General features: G+C 36.5%; 1 protein-coding gene across 1 annotated transcript; it reads left to right on the forward strand.

The window, feature by feature from the left end:
- Window positions 1-8,331: 8,331 nt before the first annotated feature.
- LOC122509820 lies at window positions 8,332-9,192 on the forward strand. Its single transcript, XM_043624079.1, has one exon. The coding sequence runs from the start codon at window positions 8,332-8,334 to the stop codon at window positions 9,190-9,192; it is 861 nt and encodes a 286-aa protein (XP_043480014.1).
- Window positions 9,193-20,777: the final 11,585 nt, after the last annotated feature.

Raw genomic sequence — 20,777 nt, forward strand, 5'->3', positions numbered from 1 at the left:
GTAAGAATTCAAAATACAAAAAAAGGTGATTACAAATAAATAAAGAAAGAATAAAAAAATTAGATACCAAAAAATTAATTCTCCTAAATAATTAGTAAGAATTATAAGATAAAGAAAATAAAACAAAAATTTAGTAAGGCTTAAAAATTAAAGAAATATTAAATATTATTATTTAATATTTTATTAATTTAGTTAAAAGTAAAGGAATTTTTTAGGAATGTCAATTAAAAAATATATTTATTTATTAAGAGTTAAAAACGTTAAAAGTGAAAAAAGTAAAAGAAAAGGAAATAGAAATAAAATAATCGAATGTTTCTTAAAATCTAATTTTTACGATGAATTGTATTAACAACTTTTGAAAATATTTAATTTCTTTTAAGGAATTTAATTAAAATTTTAATAATTATTGCATTTTTCAAGGAATTTATTTTAAATTGTATTAAAAGTATTTAAAATTCTGCGATGAAAATAATTGAATTCGTAAATGAAATTTTATTATTTATGAAAATAATTGAATTTTAGAAAAGAATTTGATTAAAAATCCTTAAAATAATTGATTTTTGGGAAGAATTTTGTTGGTTATCAAGATAATTGAATTATTTTTCAGAATTACTTAAAAATTATTGAAAATAATTGATTTCCTGCGACGAAAAAAATAGGGGGAATTTAGGGAAAATTTTCAAAATAGGGTACGTTTAGGGGCCAAAATTGAAAAAGGGGACTTTTAAGGAAATAGGGGACAGACTGTGAAGCCTGGAAGGGTTATAATTGTACATTTAAGAAATTATTCAATTTCAGGTTTTAATTTGAAATTTATCAAATTTTATTTACCATAAAAATAGGAATAATAATTATTTAATTATTTTTTTAACAAAATTATTCAAGTTTTGAAAAATTGAATTTAGAGATCAGTGAAAATTTATTCATGAATTGTTTGATGAAACAGACATTAACCTTTAGAGGGCCGAAAATTTTTTAAAAATTTTACTAGTTTTTTATTAAGTAAAATTAAATAAAAAGTCAATTCGATGAAAATAGTAGTGAAAATTAATGGTGGCCACTATAGTGGCCACCCCGGCCCTCTCGAGGTTAATTCTGTTGCACTGCCTAACGATGCAGTGTCATCAGGGATTTCTAATATTTTTTGCTTTTTGTTCGCGATTATATTTTTTTCCTCCTTTCTCATTTGGTGCTCATTGCTTCGCAAAACTAGAATGTCGTCTAAAATACCATGACTCAGGTTAACGCGCAAAGTTGAGAAAATGAATCTCATTGCAGAAAATAATCTTTCAACGCTAACCTGAGTCATTGGTACAGCGTTGACAATTTTTGCCAGTCTATACAATTCTGGCCAACTGTGTTTGCGTTGCTCCCAGTAGAGCAACACATCTTCAGTCACTGGGATGCTCGGAATTTTTTCAAATTCGTCCATTATCGATACCAGATTCTTCTGTAAACATTTATCTATTCTCTGCATCCAATCTTTTTCTTTCAATTTCGAGAATATCTTCGCATTCCTCGACCGATGATGCATCTGAACTCTAAAATGGAAAATGATATTTTAATTTCTTATTGTTTACTTTACTGTTTTTATTTATTATTGTTTTATTTATTATTGTTTTTTTATGATTTACTTTTTGTTTTATTATTCATTTTTATTTATTTTTTTACTGTTTTTTTATTTATTTTAGTTTTTATTGCTTTATTTATTTATTTATTACTATTTATTATTTTATATATTATTGTTATTTATAATTTACTTTTTACGTTTTATTTTTATTTATTTTAGTTTTTATTGCTTTATTGATTCATTAGTTTATTGTTTTATTTGTTATTGTTATATATAATTTACTTTTTGTTTTATTTTTCATTTTTATTAATTTTTTACTGTTTTTTAATTATTTTTTAGTTTTTATTGCTTCTTTTATTCATTACTATTTATTGACTTATTTATTTATTATTTACTTTATATTATTTATTTGCTTTGTAATTTTTTATTTTTTATTTATTGTTTTATTTTTTATTTCTTTCATTTTTAATTGTATTCTTTATTACTAAATTTTTATGTTTGTTTTACTTATTTTTCAATTTACTTTATATTATTTATTTTACTAGTTATTATTATTTATATTTATTTTTTTACCTGCCGCTGTAGTGGAGAATTGGAGTTGTTTAAAATGTTTCCTTCATCCGGCTGTCACCGCTAGATGGCGCCACTTGCAAATTCCAAACCCCTTGGCGGGAAATTTAAAAATTTAATTTCAAACTTTCGAGTGGCTTAGAAGGGGTTCTCTGTTTTACCGACCGATTTTTTTAGTGCCGGCTGCCGCCGATGGATGGCGCCACTAGCGAATTCAAACTTGCTTGGCGGGAAATTTAAAAATTTATTTGATAAATTCAAACCGCTTGAACAGAGAGCCGCCATTTTATTTTACCGACCGAGTGCGGTTTGAGTGTTGTTCCGAGAGATGGCGCCACAACTTAGTCGTTTGAATTTTTGTATTTCGCGGGCAAAGATGGCGCCATATTGTTTACACTTATAAGATTATTAAAATTTTAATAGATGGCGCTTGTAAAAGTTGTTGAAATCTATTATATTAAACATAACCTTAAAATATATTATATTAAACATAACCTTAAAATATATTGTATTAAACATAACCTTAAAATCTATTTCATTAACCATAACCTTAAAATGTATACCTTATTATCTAACGTAATACTAATGAAGGTATTTAATTAAATACAGTATTAATAACAGTTCATACATTTATTATATTCAATATACAATATTTACACTTGTTTAATTTTAAATTCAATATGGTTGTATGGACCACCAATATACTTCAGCCGTAATTGTCCAGAACTAATAGCTTCTTGCATCTGATCCAAGCATATAGAGTCATCAGTGAACATTGGTACAAATCTTGAAGGTAGGAATGTATTGAACTTCTTATCCACCTCAGCGACGACCTTGACTCCATACCTGGTGTTGACAATCTGGATCTTCGTTATAGGATACTTATGTCCAGGAGTCAGCTCGGATAGCGGCTTCGTAGGTAGGAAAGCATCCATGCGACCAATGGCGTTGATTTTGGTTAGATCCATCTTTTCTTAGAGATAATACTTTGTGAAGTCATAAAACAGAATGACTAAATCGGCTCAAATGCCTCTATTTATACCCAAATATCACGCATTATCCCCACCATTACTTCTACGCATGCGCATTATCCCCACCATTATATCCGCACATGCGCATTATCCTCTACTCTTATTATTGAGCCACACCCACTTTGTGACGTCATAAGACAAGTCTAGACTAGTTTTAACATGTTTAATAGTTTTACACATGTGTAATAAAGATAAAAGGATGGGGAAGGGTTAATTAATGTAAACATTAATAGACATTTAATACATTTATTCATTATATAGGAAATTTTCACAATCATTATAAAAATCTTTCAATGTACAATCATTGTCAACTTCATCATTATTTTCTATAATATTTCGTAGTACATTTAATGGTTGTATCAACCAATTTCGTAGATGACATACATTTTTCACAGCACAGTTGCTGAAGCTACGTGTGTGATTTGTACATGTAGATGAACTATCTACACTTAAACTTTTTAGCGACGGACATTTAAAATCATCTAAATTAAACACATTTAATGTATATTTTTCTAACCATTTTTGTTTTTCTAAACCTTTTACATAAACGGTAGGTGTACCTATTAGCACTTCCTTTATTATAGGTTGTAATTCTTCATAAGATACGTCACCAGCAGCCCAATCGATACCATGATAATTATTTGTAAGCCATCGATTCTCACATTTGTATCTTGCAGGCAATCGACTCCAGGCATATGGCGGCTCGAAGAGGTAGACCAATGGATGAGCATCTTGTTGAAGTGGTAGAATCGCCAACTCTTTGATGACAAACTCGTTGTATGGTCTCTTGAAGCACTGAATATCTACGACGTACGCCATGGTATCTGAAATAGAATAATGGCTCAAGCTTTAGAGAGATGCTCTCTTTATAGCCTTTCCCCCACTACTCCAAATACCCCCACTACAGATGTCGTCTATGATTGGTCATTATTTCTACCAATCACGTTACTTTTTTAACAACGCCGCTGATTGGTGTATACTGTATAATGCGGTCGTGAATTATAAGGCAATATGCAGCTGTATTGGCTGGAAAATTTTCATTTGTTTCAAATTCCAATCGTACATCTACAGATGCTTGTTTTAGAAATTCGTTTTGTTTTGAGCAATCAATAACAGCCAATGGTGAATAATCTTTAAAGTTATTTCTAGTTAATAAAGGTTCAGATTCTTTTCCATAGTAGGATGGTTGAAAATTACAATACATTTCATATAGTATGGAAAATTTGTTTTGAGTAAAATTTAAATTTAAATACCCATAAGGATAGTACTGTGAGTTTAAAAAAAGTTTAACATTGAGAAGATTACAGGTATCAAATAAATTTGCATACCTTCCTTGATCTTCTTTTCGATTTGTTTGAAAACCAAGAATAACATATCGAGGTTTTTCAACTTGTGTTGAAGTTTTTACAGTCCACACGTGCTTTTGAGTGGCAGGAATCATAGGATACTTATACAAATCCCATGATCTAAAACTCATTGTTATAAGTGAGTCTTTTTCAATAAATTTCAATAATTCAATTTTTTGGCGATCATTTACCATCAAATATGGAATCAACCATTCAACTTTATTAATTAAAATTTTTAATTCTTCACGCTCAGCTACTCCTATGTTTACTACAGCATTGAGATCAGTACGAGATCTTGTTAAAATAAGTTCATGTTTTGCATTTACAACAATCTTTCGATAGTCTTCAGCAAAACCAATAATCATACTTAGTTGAATATTTACATCAAAATATCCAGCATCATTTGTTACTCTAGTATCATCATCATAAGGTAGATAACCAGCATTTTCAGAGTAAATCATTTGATTAGGTGTTTGAGAAATTAGATTCTTCATTGTGGTTGTAATACCAACATTTTTAGAGCGATCAATTTCAACACCATTTAATTCATGACGAATCTCATTAAACAGGTAGGAAATACCATTGCTAATTAACTTTGTATTAGTTACAAGCGTATTGTTTGGCTTAACAATTCTGCCAGTGACGTGTAAAGTACTTTTAGAGGGAAGAATGTACAAGTCTTGATGTTGAACTGCAATTCGAATCTCGTCACTGTTATTAAATGCTGATGACACGTATGGTTAATGTGCATGAATCTCATAGTGTGCCACAGAGTTATCAAATTTAACTGGACTTAGAATGTTTAAAATTTCTTCCATTTTTGTTACAACAACAAATAAAAAGTATGTGAAAAATCAATTTTTTCCCTTGTTTTCTTGATAAACTCTTAGGCCGAGCTGCTTCAGAAATAGTATGTTCTGAGATGTTAGTCTCTTGCGAACTGATTGAGGAATGAATGACTTCTGACATGGCAACTCTTTTATATAGCTTCCACAAGTTTTTCTATGAAATACAATTCCCATTACGTTGATTTAACGTGTAATCGAATTGTTATAGTTTCACCTCTAAAATTTATTAAATCCCCGTCTTGATCAACGATTCTTACTTGGATATTATGTATTGTCTTCACGGCGATTGGAAGATAAATGACGTGAGATGGAACTTCCACAATCTTATATCCAGCTGGAACGATTGGAAAAAATTCGTGAATTGTGTGTACCTTTTTATTATTTATGTATGCACCAGTAGTAATGTTACATTCAATTCTGATAGCATTTACCTTAAGAATGGCTACTGGTACATCTGACGTATGAGCCTTATTAGCTGTCAATATTCGTGGAGTAAATCCTAATAATTTACCAATTGAATCGTCTTGTTCAAAACTAACTTCAAGGCTGCTTGTTATTTCACTACGTAAAGTATTATTCTTAGGTTTGATTCTTACAATTTCAGATCCATTTTCAATAGAGTTTTGAATATATTTTTCAATATCTTCAATTTCATAGCTTCCAGGGGGTATAGTAATCACTTTATCACCAATATAAAATTTATTTTTACCTTGATCGATATTAGGAATTGAATTGAAAGTTAGTAATTCAACTAAGCCAAGTACATAGTTTTTATTAGATAATAATTCTATCGGAGGAAAATATTCTGCCTCTAGGACAGATGAATTGCCTGAGATAGTCAGAGTAAAAGATTCTTCCATGTTGATGACTTTTTATAAACTGATTAGCTGGAATGACTTACAATCACTTATATAGAATATATTTTTGAGTTATTTCAAGCTGTCCACATAAGAATTTTAGACATAAATGACCACAATTAAAGCTATTATAATCTTGATAATTTTGATGATTATACTGTATTAAAGTATTGTAACCTAAGTAATTGACTAGTTCATAGGGTGGTTGAAGATTACCAAAACTATCAAAGTATACTGCTTTATTATTAACTTTTTTATATGCAACCCAATGAGTTCCAGAACCATCTTTATCATCTAAATTAATAATGGCGGATTCATTTTTTCGAGGACCTCTTATAGGTAGTTCATTTCGCATAAAAACTCCTCGAAAATGGGAAATTTTCATTTCTTTAGCATATTTAAGTAAATCTAGATCTGTAAGTGCTCGTTGAGGCAGCTTTAAACTTTTTTTTTCTACATCGTCTTTTAATACCTTGTCCTTTAACGTATGGTTTCAAATGAAGTCCCAAACCTTTTTGGTATGGTTTTAAATGTAGACCTTTGCCAAGTGCCACTGCTTCCAACTCTCTATTATGACGCTGAGCTTCCTTCAACTGCTCTTTTGCTGCACTTGCATCATTAACAGCTTTTGCTACACCAGCAGCTCCCCCAGTAAGCGCTCCAAGTGCACTTAGACCAGCAAAAATTGGAATTAATGGTAACAGACCACCAACTTTTGATGGAACAGGTAGAATACGAGGTGTTAAAACCTTTTCTCTACCACCTGCTTTCCTTACAGCTTTTCGAGCTGTTTCAATAGCTGACTTTATTGTTGATTGAGCATCATTACCAGGAATTATTGATTTTCTTGCAGCATCAACAATTTTTCTAAGATTTACTCGTTTTTTTTATTTTATCTTCTTAACTCGTTTCTTTGCCTTTGTCTTCTTCTTCTTCTTTACTCCCATTCCAAATTTTGATTTTACTTTCATAGCGTTTGTTATTGCGTAAGCTGCAGCTCTTTCACTATATTGTGCGTCTGGAGCAAATACACGTTGCCACGCTTTGTCAGCTAGTACTCTATCAGCAGCGTTTCTTTCTTCAACGTTTTCTCGATTTTTCGAGTAAGCAATATCGTGCTCTTTACAAGCGGCGTCTAATGGATTAAAACCTGGATCACCTCGGTCTAGACGTTTTGCTAACTTTGTACCAGGTCCACAATATTGATAACCTGGCAAATGTAATTCAAATGGTAACTTGTTTATAAGTTTATTAATTAAACCTTTTCCTTGAGAGCGATGATGTATAATCATACCTTACTCTGTGAAAGTTAAAATTAGAATGACTTGTTAGCTATATAAGCGCTGTATTTATACCTTTAGCGGCAGTCTTAATCAGGATGCGGTTCAAGGAACAACTTCACAAGCTGCCAGTCGTCAATCTAGACTCGATTGTTAAACAACAAGAGAAGAAAGTGAAGCGTCATGGTAGTTTATTTTCCGGTAGTATTCGAGCTATTTTTTGTGGACCATCAAATTGTGGAAAGACAAATGTACTCATTTCTTTAATTTTACATCCTAATGGTCTTAGATTTGATAATATTTACTTATACTCAAAGTCTTTACATCAACCCAAGTATAAATTCTTGGAACAAGTTGTTAATAATGTTGAAGGAGTAGAGTATTTACCATTTAGTGAGCATGAAGATGTCATTACTCCTAAAGATGCAAAACGAAATTCAATATTTATATTTGATGATATTGCTTGCGAGAAGCAAGATAATGTAAGGGCATTTTTTTGCATGGGTAGACATGTTGATGTTGATTCTTTTTATCTTTGTCAAACCTATGCCCGCATTCCTAAACATTTGGTACGTGATAATGTTAATTTACTAGTTCTTTTTCGTCAAGATGAGAAAAATTTAAGGCATGTTTATGATGACCACGTTAATACTGACATGACATTTAATCAATTTCGAGAACTATGTACCACATGTTGGAATTCAGACAAGTATGGCTTTGTAGTAATTGATAAGGATTCTGATTTAAATGATGGAAGATATAGAAAAGGATTTGATAGCTTTGTAACTCTATAAATATAAGATCATTCCTAAAATATTGTTAGTTCAATATGAAACCTTGTAATAATAACATGTTTCATAAAGAAAAAGAATATCTTCATCAAATTGCTAAAGCTAGCGAGGCAATTAGGCGAAAACATCGTATGTTAAAATTAGGAAAAGAAGAAGTTGAAAATGTGCTGATTAAAACTTTTAAACCGATAGTTCAACCCTTACAAAAAATTGTTAACTTGACAGACACTGAACATGAAAATGTCAAGATTGAAAAGAAAGAGAAGAAGATGGATGATAGCATATACTATGAAAGTGAAACTGAAAAATCTCCAGATGATGATAAAATAAGTAATAAATTTCTATACTTATTAAATCATAATAGAAAGCAATGTTTAGATTCAACATACGGCATACGTAAGCTAAGTGATGGATCACTTATGATTGGCGATTCACCAATAACTTTTGAAGATCAGCATGTAAAAATTGGTAATAAACGATATCTTCAAACGCTTGGATTACTTGAACTTTTATTTAAAAGTAAACCTACTACATCGCTTATAAGTGAAGATGATGAAAGAAACTATAAAGAGATTCTGATTGCTACTAATGCACACAAAAAGAAGTATAGTTCCTCTGAATCTATACGTACGGATAAGAGTTACAAGTATTTGAATTTTATATCTCAATTCTTCCCTCGAACACCTACCAAACGGTCATCTGTAAGCGGTAGTTCATTACCTAAATTTATGATTACAAACAAAAATTTTCAACGAGAATATATCTATTGGGATGATCCAAATGAGTTGGTTGACCGTCTTAGACTATTAATGGCTTCTCAAGCTGCTGGAAATCCTAGTCACAATAATGAAATCATGTCTATCATTGAGGAACTACGTGAAGCTAAAATTATATATTAAGATGTGTTTTAGCAAATATCATTCATTTCAACAATGAGCATTGACGTGTTCGGACATCCTCTCACTCAAAGAGGAACAGCAAGACGAGGGCCTCCTGGAGTTGGTTTTAAACTTAATTCTCAAGGTAACTTTGACGTTGAAGGAAGAAAACTCTCTAATCTTGCTAATGCTGAAGAAGAAAACGACGCTGTCAATTTAAAACTTGTACGATATATGATAAAACAAGAAGTGCGTTTATTGTATGAAGCTAGTGCCTCACTTAGATCAGAGGTGGACAATAACAACTTATTTCTAAAAGTTCTTGAAGACTTTATTACAGAAAAAATAAAACATTTTGAAAAAGATATAAATCAAGACTTATTTTATCGAACAGCTGAAATTATTAGTGAATTGGATGCTCGCTTAAGTGCTCTCGAGAATGAACAACAAAAAATTAACGGTAGTGAATGAACTTCATACCCAGGCTAGAAAAAATTATCCTCGACGGCGAGTTGAAATGCGTGATATTGATGAGACATGGCAAGCAGATTTAGTAGAAATGATACCCTATTCAAAAATAAATAAAGGTTTCAAGTATTTACTAACAGTTATAGACATATTTTCGAAATATGCTTGGACTGTTCCAGTAAAAAGTAAAAATGGAAAAGATGTTTCTCATGCAATGCAATCTATATTTGCTAAAAAACGCATACCAAAAAACTTGCATAGTAACAAAGGAAAAGAATTCTATAACTCACAATTTGAAGCATTAATGAAAAAGCATAAAATAAATTTTTATTCAACATACAGTAATATGAAAGCTTCCATTGTTGAACGGTTTAATCGAACACTGAAAAGAAAAATGTGGATGCAATTTAGTTTACAAGGAAATTACAAGTGGTATGATATATTGCCTACTCTTATTTCCAACTATAATGATACAAAACATAGAACAATTGGAATGAAGCCTAAAGATGTTACTTCAGAAGACGTTGAAATTTTAAAAGAAAGGATCTCTAAACTGAGAAAAATTCCTTTAAGACGACCAAAGTATAAAATTGGTGACAAAGTTCGAGTAAGCAAATATAAAAACGTTTTCGAGAAAGGATATACACCCAATTGGACAACAGAAATATTCACCGTGGATCAAGTTGTATCAACTCAACCAGTGACTTACAAGCTCAAGGATTACCAGGATCAACCCATCAGCGGAGGATTTTATGAAGAGGAACTTCTTAAAGTAAAATATTCAGATATTTATCTTGTGGAATAAATTCTCAAGACACGTGGAAACAAAGTTCTTGACAAATGGCTTGGCTTTGATAATTCTCACAATACTTGGGAAGATAAAGCAAATGTATAATCTATTATTCGCAAATCGTCCCTAGTAACTTAACGCAAATGTCAATCAACCAGCAAATCAATCAAAGATTAATGTTAGCGTAGAACCTCTCTATAAATCAAAACTGCTTCCAACAACAGACCTTTACACTGCCAGTGCCAAATTTAATTAACATTAAATCAATAATGAATCATTAATGAATCAACAATGAATCAACAATGAATCAATAATGAATCAACAATGAATCATTAATGATTCATTAATGAATCAATAATGAATCAACAATGAATCATTAATGAATCAATAATGAATCAACAATGAATCATTAATGATTTATTAATGAATCAATAATGAATAAACAATGAATCATTAATGAATCAACAATGAATCAATAATGAATCAATAATGAATCAATAATGAATCAATAATGAGTCAATAAGTACTCCCCGGTAACAAATACCGTTTATCGTCTTGCGGACTTAAAGCTACTTTAATTTTTTTTTACAGTCTCAATGTTGTGTAATCGTGATCTAATATTATACTGTGTTCGAGTTTGAATGTCGAAATCTCGCAGACATTTTACATAATCATCAAAGTGAATCGATTTTTTCACAACGCCGGATTTAATACCTTTAACTTTTTTAATAAAATCTTTACCTTCAACCCGTACGCTGTACATCTTACTCCGCAAGCCAACAAATTCGGTAACGATCTTACCGTTACATTCATCTTTCATTAGACCGAGAATCTTTTTGTTGGCTTGCGGAATGCCGTACACGTTGTTTGCGGGATAGTCTGACTTATCGAACTTTTGGATGTCATTTTTCATATCATTGTAGACATCTTTTCATTTAATTTCGTAGATTAGACTGTCTGTATCGGTATACATTAGTTTACAATTATCGCCGTATTTTTTTAACATATACCCGTAGTGAAAATCGTAGATTAGCGTTTTGGAAACATCGAGCACACTTAACCCCACATAGATTGGTTTGTTGAGTAGTACCTCGGTTTTACGCAGTTCAATGGCAACCAGATTTTCGTCGAATATTGCTCGACTATGGAAATTCGGGCGAGAAATAAGGGCTTCAGCTCCATAGCGGCCAAACCATTGGGTGACAAGCTTAATGTCGACATGTTTACGGACATTTTCCATTGTTTTGCCGTACACAGCGTTGTTCATGAGCTTGAACAAATTTTTCTTGAACTAATTTTTGGCATTGGTTCGCATCATTGTATTATAGTCTATGTATGGTTTAAGCCATGTTGATTGCTTAAACAGTAAGACTCGATGAATTTTAACAAGCTTAATGCCGTTGGCGACAACTTGTTTTAAAGTGCAGTAGTGGATCACATATTTTTCTTTTGGTTGGAGAGTTGTTAATAATTTCTCCTGTTTCGAGAGGGGTGGTTTCGCATTTTCTGCGCAAAATGGCATGTCTTTGTGAGTATCGTGGAGATTTTCAGGATACTCCAAGTCAACTTCGAGTATGTATCCAAAAGGTGAATCGTCGGATACATTAAAATTGAAAGAGTTGTCGACATTTTCAACCCATTTGAAGCCGCCATAAGGGAGCGCTTGAGCCATTGCCCAGCCATATAAATTGTTGGCGTCAAAGTACATGATGTAGCTAGTATCTTTGCTATCATCGAAATTTTCCATATATCTATTATTCGCTATAGTATATCGGTTGCAGCATTGACTTATGCCACCTCTAATACCGGACTCAACAAACATAATCATATCGATATCGGTTATTAGTTGCAATCCTATTTTCGTGTACTTGAGCATAGCATCCCAAGTTAAACCGGGGGTCGTATAATAGTGAGCAGGATCTAACCCGTACGCTTTAACACATTCTTTTCGAAAATTTTCAAAGACATCCGCAAGTAACAGTACATCAGTTTTCATATACAAATGGACATAGTCATATAGATTTTTACAGTCAAACTCGGTCCATACATTCTGCGCATGCGCATACTCATCACCAGAAATACCAGCGTCATACAGAGTACTATAAAATTTCTATATCGGGGTCAATTTTTCCTTCAAAGCTCGTAGAAATCGCGTGAATTATAAAATGGGCGTCGTAACCGCTAAAATTGCGGAAGACTACGGGGATCGTTTGACAATCTTGATAGTTTAAATTGCATGATTCATGGGCAGCACCCCTATATTTGCTAGTAAGGTGACAGTGATCGCGGACTTTCTTCTCGCTTGCCGGTATTTTCTCATGACAAATGTGACATATTGTCGCTTGCTTAAAATCATTGATTTCTTGAGGAGTTAATGCAGTCATCGGTAACGGATTTTTAAAAACTTTATTCATTTTCTCTGCAATCTGCTTTAACTCCTCAGCAAACCATTTCGCAGGGTCAGATTCATTTTTCAGACACGGCACATATTTACATAATGATTCGTCGTAGCTACATTTGATATAATATCCGATGCTTAACAATTTGTGACGCTGGAAGACTTCAGTCTTACTTAAATTGTCTACATCTTCATCCGCTGGAAGAAGTAGACTTTCACAGTCGGCGTAAATTACATATGGCACCTTTTCTTTATTCTTAAAATTTTTAAATGTGATCAGACTCTTGTCAGGCGTCGGTAATTTAATTTTAGACTCATTCATTTTTTTACAATTTTCAATGTGTGCGTTCAATCTTTCAACACCTGAAAAGTAGTGTAAACAACGGTCACAGATATGTTTTCGATGTGCCTTCTTCGATAATTGTTTAGACACTAGGCGTGACAAATCTTTAATCCACACATAATGGAAGTTCATAAAATCATCGTTGTCATACAATACAGTATTATCATTATTATTTTCATCCGCATACATGTCGGCAACATACAACAGATTTACATGCTTATCTCTTTTTCCGCAGTAAGATGGAGAGGGTGTACCGTAAAGTTACCATAGCTCTTTGATAGACCGTAGACATTAATCGAGACATCATTAAGCTTTTCAAATTTCGGGATATTTTTAAGCGTCACTGGAAATTCAATTCCATCAAAGTTCAATTCATCTTTAAATTCTTTATAACTGGTAACGCGCTCAGGATGTGATACATTTGGATATAGGGCTGACAATACTGCCCACTTGAAACATTGATTATCTTTATTTTCACCATTAATGCATGCATGCTTGTTTTTTATTTGTGGAGGTAAACCGATGTAAGAGCTTGCACGCATTGGATTATATTTATTTACATTGATTTCAAGCCTTATAATCGATTGAAGGTTCCAATTCGAACCTTTCAAGTAAAACTCTTCAACACTATGTAGAATCGGCTGCTTAATGTACTGCTCGAACCAATCATCTAAAAGGGTTGTAGGGAAGATGTTGTTGGCCTTGGTTCCAAAAGGAATCGGCTTTACAACTTCTTCGTCATTCTCCACCCTCATTGCCTTCATTGCCAGGATTCTGTAACTAAAAATATATTATATTATATTATATTATATTATATTATATTATATTATATTATATTATATTATATTATATTATATTATATTATATTATATTATACTTACATTATGCACGGACACCTTCATCAGGTGACATTGGTAGCAGTTACACCAGTACTCCATTGTTGAATGCTCACGAGAACGCTGTGAACAGAATATGCTGATCGACTGTGTAGCTCCAACTCTTATAGGCCTATCCCCACCACGCGCGCTCACCCCACCGTGCACTCTCATTACCCTGTATGTGTGGTGGCTGAGTGAAGCTTCTTCAAGTCAACACACTGTCGGTAACGCGCGAAATTTGAATTTGAATATTATTAAATTGCTTTACAAATATAAACAAATATTTATTAATTATGTTTAATGATAAAAAAATTTAATTAGCATGATGAAAAAATTATTAATAAATGAATAGATATTTAATTTGTAAATAAATAAATTTACTATTTATTATTATTATTATTATTATTATTATTATTATTATTATTATTATTATTATTATTATTATTATTATTATTATTATTATTATTATTATTATTATTTTTTTTTTTATTCACGGGGGAGAATAGGAAATGCATTTACGCATCCCCAGGAAGATCCCACTTACCTGGGGTATGTCGGACTCGTACAAAATGCAAGGAAAAAAAAGAAACCTCACATACCTGCTTTTAACGGCAGTCACCCTACCGACTAAAACCTCTTCTTGTTTCCCCTGGGTTTCGAACCTTCTATCCACCTACGGAACTACCTAGTGGCTTCAGACTTCGTAGATGAATGGTTCCATGTAGTCGCTGGCGCAACTCTCCCGTGCCGCTCTTGTTCTGGCCTTATTTTCTCCTTGTCCTTGACAAAGTCTTCTTTGCTTCCTCGAGGGCAGTTCTGAAGACCTTGCAACTCCCTGATCCGGCTACATGTTGGATGTTCTCCTTTTCGCCGAACTTCGCCTTGCATAAGAAGCAGCATGGGCTCTTCTTACAGTCTGCTGCCTTATGGCCGGCTTCTCCGCACTTAAAGCACGCAGCCGACCTATCTACTGCATTGCAGTCTCGACCTATATGACCATAGTCAAGACACCTATGGCACCTTTTGACCATCACTCTACTTCTGATCCTGCAGGACACGAATCCAATCTTTACGTGACCCACCTTCTCCAGCTTATCAGCATCTTCCTGGCTGGTGACCACAACAGCGAGTTTCGCTCCTCGCTTATTTGGCCCAAGGACCGTCACCTTTCTGCTTCCAGCTGGAACTGTGGAAACTTTCTCCAGGGCATCCTCAACATCTTCCTTCTCAGTAAGGGCATCCATGTCGCGGATTTCCAGCGTAGTTCGCCGATCCGCCATCTGCACCTTACCCAAATCGCCGATTACCTTTGTCACCTCCTCGGTGAACAGCTTCTTGTTTGAAGACCTTCCAATTTTAATGAGAAGGTCTCCCTTTTTAGTAGGTAAAGCTCCCACAACCCTTGTCTGGCTGGCCTCCAGGTCAGCCTCCCTTCGAACCTTCGCCAGCACTTCAGCGAAAGTTTTTCCTTCGGCCACTTTAACGATCACTGTGGCTCTTCCCTTCTTGACCTGGTCTGGCTTTGGAACCGTTTTGTTCCCCTTGCCTCCAGTCTTTTTTGGTTTCTCCTCCTTTTTCCTTTTTGGATCCTTCGCAGGCTCAGGATCACTTCTCTTCCGCTTCTGAGCATCCAAGACGACGTTTCTCAACACGATCGCGTTACAGCGATCTCGTCTAGCTCTGCGATCTTGTCTAGCTTCTTCAGACCAGGTCAAACCCTGGTAGAAACTCTCGTCCTTTTTCGCAGCTGCTGCGTGCTTCTCCTTTACGTCCCTTATGAGCGATGTTAAGCTTTTGAGTCCATCCTTGATTGTCCTATTGACATCCTTCTGGACTTCACAGGACTTCAGCATCTTGCTGACCTCCTCCTCCATTTCTAGAATGCTCGCTGCCTTTTGTTCTACCCGGGGCGCATTAGAACCTGTTCTTTTGCGCGGGGTTGCTGGTCCTCTATCGGACGCGTGCCAGGTGGCGGATAGGTTAGCTTCCTAGAAATAGGTGGTATCGAGGAAATCAAATACTCGACGCGGACCAAAACCAGCAAACAAGAAACATCCATCATGAGCGATTGTAAAAACGAGGAAGAGTACCTGCGGGGTAATGCTACGGCTAAATCCCTCACTGGTTCCGATCGTCAAGCGCTTTCGAGCGTGAGGGCGGTGGCCAGTGGCCCAAGGATGCAGGAGGGCAACAACGCGTTGGTAGTGCCACAGATCATCGTGGACAGGTCGGAGAGACGAGGGAGTACGAGCAGCGTGACGAGTCAAGCCAGCTGCATTTCTGTCTTCAGTAATGCCTCGGCAAAGGACATTGCAAGCTGCAACCAAGATCGAGATGAATGCATTAAGCTGCGGGAGGAAGAGGCAGCGAGCATTTTAGAAATGGAGGAGGAGGTCAGCAAGATGCTGAAGTCCTGTGAAGTCCAGAAGAATGTCAATAGGACAATCAAGGATGGACTCAGAAGCTTAACATCGCTCATAAGGGACGTAAAGGAGAAGCACGCAGCAGCTACCAAAAAAGATGAGAGTCTCTACCAGGGATTGACTTGGTCGGAAGAGGCCAGACAGGATCGTAGAGCTAGACGAGATCGCTGTAACGCGATCGTGTTGAGAAACATCGTCTTGGATGCTCAGAAGCGGAAGAGAAGTGATCCTGAGCCTGCGAAGGATCCAAAAAGGAAAAAAGAGGAGAAACCAAAAAAGACTGGAGGCAAGGGGAACAAAACGGTTCCAAAGCCAGACCAGGTCAAGAAGGGAAGAGCCACAGTGATCGTTAAAGTGGCCGAAGGAAAAACTTTCGCTGAAGTGCTGGCGAAGGTTCAAAGGGAGGCTGACCTGGAGGCCAGCCAGACAAGGGTTGTGGGAGCTTTACCCACTAAAAAGGGAGACCTTCTCATTAAAATTGGAGAGTCTTCAAACAAGAAGCTGTTCACCGAGGAGGTGACAAAGGTAATCGGCGATTTAGGTAAGGTGCAGATTGCGGTCCGGAAAACTACGTTGGAAATCCGCGATATGGACGCCCTTACTGAAAAGGAAGACGTTTTGAATGCCCTGGAGCAAATCTCTACGGTGCCAGCAGGGAGCAGAAGGGTGGCGGTCCTTGGCCCAAACAAGCGAGGAGTAAAGCTCGCTGTCGTTGTCACCAGCCAAGAGGATGCAGATAAGCTGGAGAAAATAGGACACATTAAAATTGGGTTCGTGTCCTGCCAGGTCAGAAGAAGAACTACGGTCACAAGGTGCCATAGGTGCCTTGGCTACGACCACATAGGAAGAGATTGCCAAGAGGTAGACAGGTCGGCTGCGTGCTTCAAGTGCGGAGAAGCCGGCCATAAGGTAGCAGATTGTAAGAAGAGCCCATGCTGCTTCTTATGCAAGGCGAAGTTCGGCGAAAAGGAGAACATCCAACACGTCGCTGGATCAGGTCGGTGCAAGGTCTTCAGGACTGCCTTAGAGGAAGCTAAGAAGACCCTGTCAAGAACAAGGAGAAAATAATGGCCAGAAGAAGAGCGGCACGGAAGAGTCGCGCCAGCGACTAAATGGGACCATCCATCTGCGAAGTCTGAAGCCGAAAGGTAGTTCCGTAGGTGGATAGAAGGTTCGAAAGCCAGGGGAATCAAGAAGAGGTTTTAGTCGGTATTGTGACTGCCGTAAAAGCAGGTATGTGAGGTTTCTTTTTTTTCCTTGCATTTTGTGCGAGTCCGACATACCCCAGGTAAGTGGGATCTTCCTGGGCATGCGTTAATGCATTTCCTCTTCTCCCCCGTGAATAAAAAAAAAAAAAAAAAAAATTATTATTATTATTATTATTATTATTATTATTTAAGTCGCCGGAATGGGGAGAGACTCGTCTAGACAGGAGGGGAACCTTGGTTTCGGACATGGTCGCAGCAAACGATTTTGTGGTGGTGAACCGGGGACAAGAGTTCACGTTCAAGCGCGGGGTGTCAGGGTCTATCATCGATTTGACAATTGCGTCGCCCCGCGTGGCCCGTAGAATAGTGCGGTGGGGAGTGCTGGACGAAACAACTATGAGTGACCACCAGTACATAGAGTTTATAGTCGCTGAGATAAATCGGGGAGGGAACATCAAGCCGCATGTTGGCCACAAGAGACCCTCCTGGAACCTCAGACGGCTAAATCAGGAGAAGTTGGCGGAGTCTCTGGCCGAGGCTCGAGCTATACATGAGCTAGGCTGGATGACGAAGCCAATTTCTGTGGGCGACAAAGTGCGTGAGGCGAGGCGAGTTATTATTGCAGCGTGCAATTACTCTATGCCTCGCCGGCACCAAACAAAAGCTAGGAAGGGTGCTCTGTACTGGTGGAGCGACGAATTAGCCCGCTTAAGAAGAGAATGCAACGCAGCGAGGAGGAAATACACCCATTCAAAGGGAGACCTTTTGCTGCAAGAAGAGTGGCACAAAGCCAGGCATATTTTTAAGCGGGCTATAAAGAGTAGCAAAAATTCGTGTTGGAAGGACCTGGAGAGTTTTTCAGTGACTGGAAAACACAGAGGTTGGTCCTCTTGAGAAAAGGGGATAAACCTCTAGATAAAGTCTCATCGTTTAGACCAATTTGTTTATTGGACACGATGGGTAAACTTCTAGAGGGAATGATTCTAGAGCGACTTCAGGGAATCCTGGTAGGCAAAAATAGCTTATCAGAGAATCAATTCGGTTTTAGAAAAGGCCGGTCGACAGTAGACGCGATCTTAGCAGTTCTTGAAAAGGCGAAAAAGGTCAAAGAGGGACGGAAGAAGGGATTTTGCGCGCTCGTTTCAATTGATATCCGTAACGCGTTCAATTCCGCGAAATGGGATATTTGTATGAAAGCAATGAGATGTAAAGGGGTACCAACGTATCTGTTGCGAATGATAGACAACTATCTTAGCGACAGATGGGTTGTCTACGAGAGCGACGCATGTCATATCAAAGAGAAAATGACATGCGGAGCTCCCCAAGGATCAAAGGTGGGGCCAACCATCTGGAACGTTATGTATGACGGTTTTCTGAGGTTGGACTTACCCGAAGATACGTCTATATCCGGGTTCGCGGACGACGTGCTTTTGATATGTTACGACGAGAATTTGAGACTGCTAAAAATAAAACTTGAAGATAGTCTGCGGCGAGCTGAATTTTGGTTATATCGGCATGGTCTGAAAATGGCTCTCGAGAAGACCGAAGCTCTACTCGTCACAGACAGGAGAGTTTATGAAGCCCCGAAGATTGAAATGGGAGGAACTGAAGTCGCATGGGGAAATAAGCTTAAGTACCTGGGAGTGTGGTTGGACAAACGTTTAAGTTTTGGCCAACATATTAACATCTCAACACTCAAAGCCACCGAATGCATGGGAAACCTCTCGAGGATGATGCCCAATATCGGTGGCCCCAGGGAAAATAAACGAAGACTGGTGGCGACTGTGGTTCAATCAAAGCAGCTTTATGCTGCCCCTGTATGGGCTTCAGCCCTTAAGATCCACAGCATCTCTGACAGACTTCTCTCGGCCCAGAGAGAGCCAGCAAGGAGAATAACGTCAGCCTTCAGAACGGTGTCTGATTGCGCTCTTCGGGTGCTTGCTAGATTACCGCCAATGGATTTGTTGGCGATGGAAAGGCAGGAGAATTTCCATCTCTCCAAAGATCTGGTAGGCAACCCGGAGTGTAGAGAAAGACTCAAAGCTCTAATCCGCTTAGAGTCAAGAAAAAGACTCGTTCTGAGTTGGCAGGAGAGATGGGATGGGGAATTGAAAGGTAGATGGACTCATCGCCTAATTCCCCACCTCGCCACATGGTTGGAAAGACAACACGGTGAAGTAGGCTACTACCTTACACAAGCGATGTCGGGTCATGGTTGTTTCGGACAGTACTTCTATCGGTTTAAAATAGAAGCAGACGCGAAATGTGTGTACTGTAACGGTTCGGGTGACGACGAAGCAGAGCACACTGACGACGCGGAGCACACGCTTTTTTCCTGCGGGCACTGGCGTGAACTTAGGGAAGCCATGTTTTCGGCCGTGGGCACTGAAGTCACGGTCGAGAATATGGTTTCAATTATGTTGCAGAGCGCGGACTCATGGCGAGAAGTCGAGACTTTTGTCATCGAAGTCATGAGGAGGAAGGAGAACGACAGAAGGGCGAGATTACCCTGGAGAATTCCTGCTGCTCGGCGGGGAGCTCGCGGAAGACGAGGGAGACCTTAATTGGAACTCCTCCCTCTTCAGCTGGCGCCTTGTTAAGGACTTGGATCTGGAAGTAGGTAAGGAGACCTCCACTGGCGATGTAAGCTTGACAGCAGTTCCGCCAGGGGAGATATGTCTCAAAAGGGAGTGGTTTTTAGTGGGTCGGCCAGAACAAGAGCGGTCATCCCCACATAACCTAGGAGTACGGGCTCCAGGTATCTGACTTGGAAGTAGGCCTCTAAGGTTATTGCAGATTTTCCACTTCCCACGCAAAAAAAAAAAAAAAAAAAATTATTATTATTATTATTATTATTATTATTATTATTATTATTATTATTATTATTATTATTATTATTATTATTATTATTATTATTATTATTATTATTATTATTATTATTATTATTATTATTATTATTATTATTATTATTATTATTATTATTATTATTATTATTATTATTATTATTATTATTATTATTATTATTATTATTTTTTTTTTTTTTTTTTTTTTTTTTTTGCTTAGGGAATTTTGGGAAATCTGTTTACAGATACCTTGGA

The sequence above is a fragment of the Leptopilina heterotoma genome, unplaced genomic scaffold (assembly GCF_015476425.1).
Source record: "Leptopilina heterotoma isolate Lh14 unplaced genomic scaffold, ASM1547642v1 Lhet_12, whole genome shotgun sequence".
Classification (NCBI taxonomy): Eukaryota; Metazoa; Arthropoda; class Insecta; order Hymenoptera; family Figitidae; genus Leptopilina; species Leptopilina heterotoma.